The 3,661-nt window shown below is 56.6% G+C and overlaps 1 protein-coding gene across 1 annotated transcript in view; it reads right to left on the reverse strand.

Annotated features, from left to right (window-relative positions):
• Positions 1-517: 517 nt before the first annotated feature.
• The window catches only part of Nol9 (nucleolar protein 9), an 18,611-nt gene continuing 15,467 nt past the window's right edge, over positions 518-3,661 (reverse strand). The window contains exons 11-13 of the mRNA XM_023699378.1: positions 2,283-2,460; positions 1,577-1,710; positions 518-1,200 (exon numbers count right to left, since the gene is read on the reverse strand). Coding sequence (XP_023555146.1) covers positions 928-1,200; positions 1,577-1,710; positions 2,283-2,460 — 585 coding nt within the window. The 3' untranslated portion in view covers positions 518-927. The remainder of the gene's footprint in view (positions 1,201-1,576; positions 1,711-2,282; positions 2,461-3,661) is intronic.

Here is a 3,661-nt window from a genome sequence, read left to right on the forward strand (position 1 = left end):
CTGACCACAGCCAAGGGCTCCCACTTTCCTTAAGGCACCACCGACTGGAAAGCTCGGCCTGCAGCACCCCACCACAGAAAGCCTCTAGAGATGGACTTGTGAGAGGCACAAAGTGGGGGGCGGTCCTCAAATCTTCCGCAAGGTCAAGAGAGGAGAAAGCCACTCCATCCAGCGCCAAGGTGAGCGGGAAGTGACAACCGAGAACTGGGTCTCAGATGGCCATTGGCAAAGCTCTATGTACCATCCCACGGTGCTATCAAACAGACTCAGGGACTCAGCCCTGGCACTCCTGCTCAAAGCTGCTTTCAGGACACAGAAGTGGGCCCACCAAGGCCAGGCCAAAGTGAGGCTGCTGACCCAGGCCCCAGGGACACTGGGGGCAAAGTTGATCCAGACCAGCTCTGCCCACAGCAGCGTCTTCTGGCCCTAAAGAGAGGTTGGCTCAAGAAGATCCAGAGGGCAAGAGCCCCAGCCCGCCTTCTGGGTTTGAGAAAAATTAAAAAACAAATTAAAGGGCTCTTGACTCAATTTCTTTTAAGCCTTGATAAAATACAATGGACCAGAGAATCTCCCCACACCTGGCCAGTGACCAGAAGCCAGATGGGGTCTCCAGGAAAGGAAGCACCCACAGGGCAGGGAGCCCCACCCCACCCTCTGGGTACAGCACACTGATGCTCTCGAGTCCTCCGCCCCCTGCTCGTCTTCCTTCTGGTGCATCTTGGGATCCCAGATTCCTTCTTTTTATCCCAATTCCAATAACCAGGTCCTTGAAGAACTTTAATTCCTCCTGAGCGCAGGGTCCACAGTTCTCACTGCTGCAGAAAACGGCCCTACAGTGGGCGCAGCGCCACAGCAAAGGGCAGGGCTGAGGGCCAGCAGTGGGGCTACGTCAGAGGAGCCTCAAGTCCTCCACCACTCTGCAGGCGCTCATGAGCCACCAGACGAGCAGGGCTGTGGCGAGCGCGCCCTTCCCTCACAGCCGTACACCCCGCTGGCTCCGCTGCAGCCCAGCTGGGACAAAGAATCCCTTTCCTTTTCCTTGAGAAACTTCATTTTCCGATGGAACTTGGATCTGGGGTGCAGCTTCCCCTTGGGCAGCTTCTCTTTCTCCGTGTCTCTTGACCCGATTCTCTCTGATGCCCCAGGAAGGTTAAAATTGTAATCTGTTGTGACATAGGGAATTGTCCCCTCAAGCCCACGCTGAAACAGAAACACAGAGAACCATGGACACTGAGAACTGGCTGCACATGGGGCAGGGCTGGTACTCAGATTCTCCCACGTGTGACACCCGCTGCCTGCCCCCCCCAGCCCCACCACAAGCAGACCTTGGTCACTGCCCCTCCTGTGCCCACAGACACCAAGTGCTGGAGAGGAGGTGCGTTCCAAGCAGGTTAAGGCCCATGGCCTCTTCCGCCCTGGCCCCAGGCCTGCTGTCAGGAGCACCCCCGACCACGCTTGGCAGGACACCTCTAAGGGCCCCTGGACAATGCACTGTGGCTTCATCTCTCAGCCAGGTCCCACCTCCATCCCCAGGCTTGCCTGACCTAGGGCCCTGGCGCCTCCCAGGCTGTCTCACCTGGCTTGTGAAGACGCACTGTGGAATGGAGACAGCGCCGACCAGCAGGCAATTCACGCTCCTTAACTCCTCCGGAGGTACAGGGGTAAGGATGTGGTATAGCCGCTTCTCCATGTCGATGCCCCTGCAGAGCCCTTCCACACACACCCCAGTCAGACTTCCCACGAGCCCGCCCCCGCCGCCCAGCAGATGCGCTGTAGGAGCACAAGCTCTGCGTGTGCTCACTGCCGCCAGCCAACAGACTCAGAGACCCAGAACCTCCGAAATCTCCATACTGACATCCTTGGCCTCAGGAGTAATGGCTCAGGTGAGGCAGAGGCCAGGGCCCAGCACAGTAGCAGACCCAACGGTGACAGTTACAGCCGTATCCAAGTCACCTGATTGCAGGTGACAGAAGGGAAGAGGGGTGCAGAAACTGGCTCCCCTGAAAACAGCTGCTCCAGGCCACCGCAGGTGGGCAAGGCAGTGCCAGGGTTTCCCTAAGCACCACAGCCAATGGGGAAGCAGCCAACCCCCGGACCTGGGAGGGCTGCAGGTTAGAGGACACCTGCTGGGTGGGGTAGTGCTGACCTGAGGTGGACTTCCAGGCCTGGCAGAGGATGAGACACACGGGGAAGGCGCCCAGGGGAGGGAGGCCTTGGCCATGGGCACAGCGCCCTAGACCGTGTTGGGACATGTTGCCGGGACAACAGGCAGATGGACTCACCAAAGCCCACGCAGTCACAGATGGGCGTCTGGGCCAGAAGGATGGGGCCCCGCGCGTGGCCGCGGACATCATCCAGGATCCTACAGAGCCCCAGCCAGCTGGCATTGACTGCATACAGGATGTGGGTGGGGGCGACGTCAGAATGCGTAACCCTCAGAGCAACAGCATTGAAAGGAACCTGGAAAACAAATGCGCAGCTCAGCTCCCTCTATTAATGTCTATTTATAGATTTTTTTTTAACTTTTTGGTTTTGAAAGTCAGGGACCCTATGATGTGGCCCAGGCTGGCTGTGAACTGGTGACCCTCCTGCCTCAGCCTCCCAGGTAGCTGGGATATACATATATGCCCCTGAAGCCTACTTCAGTTTTCTAATTTTTATTTTTGGGACAGGATTTCACTATGCAGTTTACTGGTCTCGAACGCACTGTGTTCAAGTGACCAAACTGGCTCCGAACTCACAGCAACCCTCCTGCCAGGCTCCCGAGTGCAGGGATCACAGGCACACGGCACCATGCCTGGCTCACCACACACAGATCTTATATACCAGTAACATTTGTTGCAAAGCGGACACGTTCTCTTCTAGAGATGCAGGCGATTCAAGTGTGAGGAATCCTAAGTGAACCAAGGTGAGAACCAATTCAATTCAGAACCAAGTCACAGCCAAGGGACAGTGGGTGCAGACAGAGCTCTTGGGTGTGGGTGTGCTCCGCGTGCACAAGGCCTAGGCTTTGATCAACAGTGAGGAGGGGAGGGGAGGGGAAGAATGGAAGGAAGTAAGAGAGAGGGGAAGAGAGAAAAATAGTCAGCCTGCATTCCTGGAGCACAAGACCTGACTAACACCGAACTCCCTGGGTAATTCCTTTTGTTTTTTAGTCCTGGAGACGGGAACCAGGGGCAGTCCCAGCCCCTGTTATTTTGAGAGAAGATCTGAGTTGTCCAGGTGGGACCCAAACTTGCACTCCTCCTGGCTCAGCCCCACTAAGTGCAACATCCCTAAGGCACCTATCACCACACCTGGCTTTTCTGTGGGTGCCGCGGGGAACTGAGCTCAGGTCCCTTGCACTGAGCTGCACCCCAGCCCTCTTTGCTGCTGTTAGGAGAGCATCTCACTGTCACCCAGCTGCCCTACTTGGCTGAAAGTTGTGAGCCTCCTGCCTCTGCCTCCACCTCCCAGAGGGCTGGGATCACAGGTGTGCACCAAACCCGCCTAGCTCCAAATTTTTGAAGTGAGAAAGTATTTTGTTAGACCTATTACTTAGAAGTATATGCGGGGGTGCGGGGAGGCTGGTGAGATGGCTCAGTGGTCTAAAGCACCTACTTAGAACAAGCTTAGCAAAGCACAGGGACCGCGGTTCAATCCCCCAGCACCACATGCCAGC

This window comes from Octodon degus, unplaced genomic scaffold, assembly GCF_000260255.1.
Source record: "Octodon degus isolate 3935 unplaced genomic scaffold, OctDeg1.0 scaffold00113, whole genome shotgun sequence".
In the NCBI taxonomy this organism is placed as follows: domain Eukaryota; kingdom Metazoa; phylum Chordata; class Mammalia; order Rodentia; family Octodontidae; genus Octodon; species Octodon degus.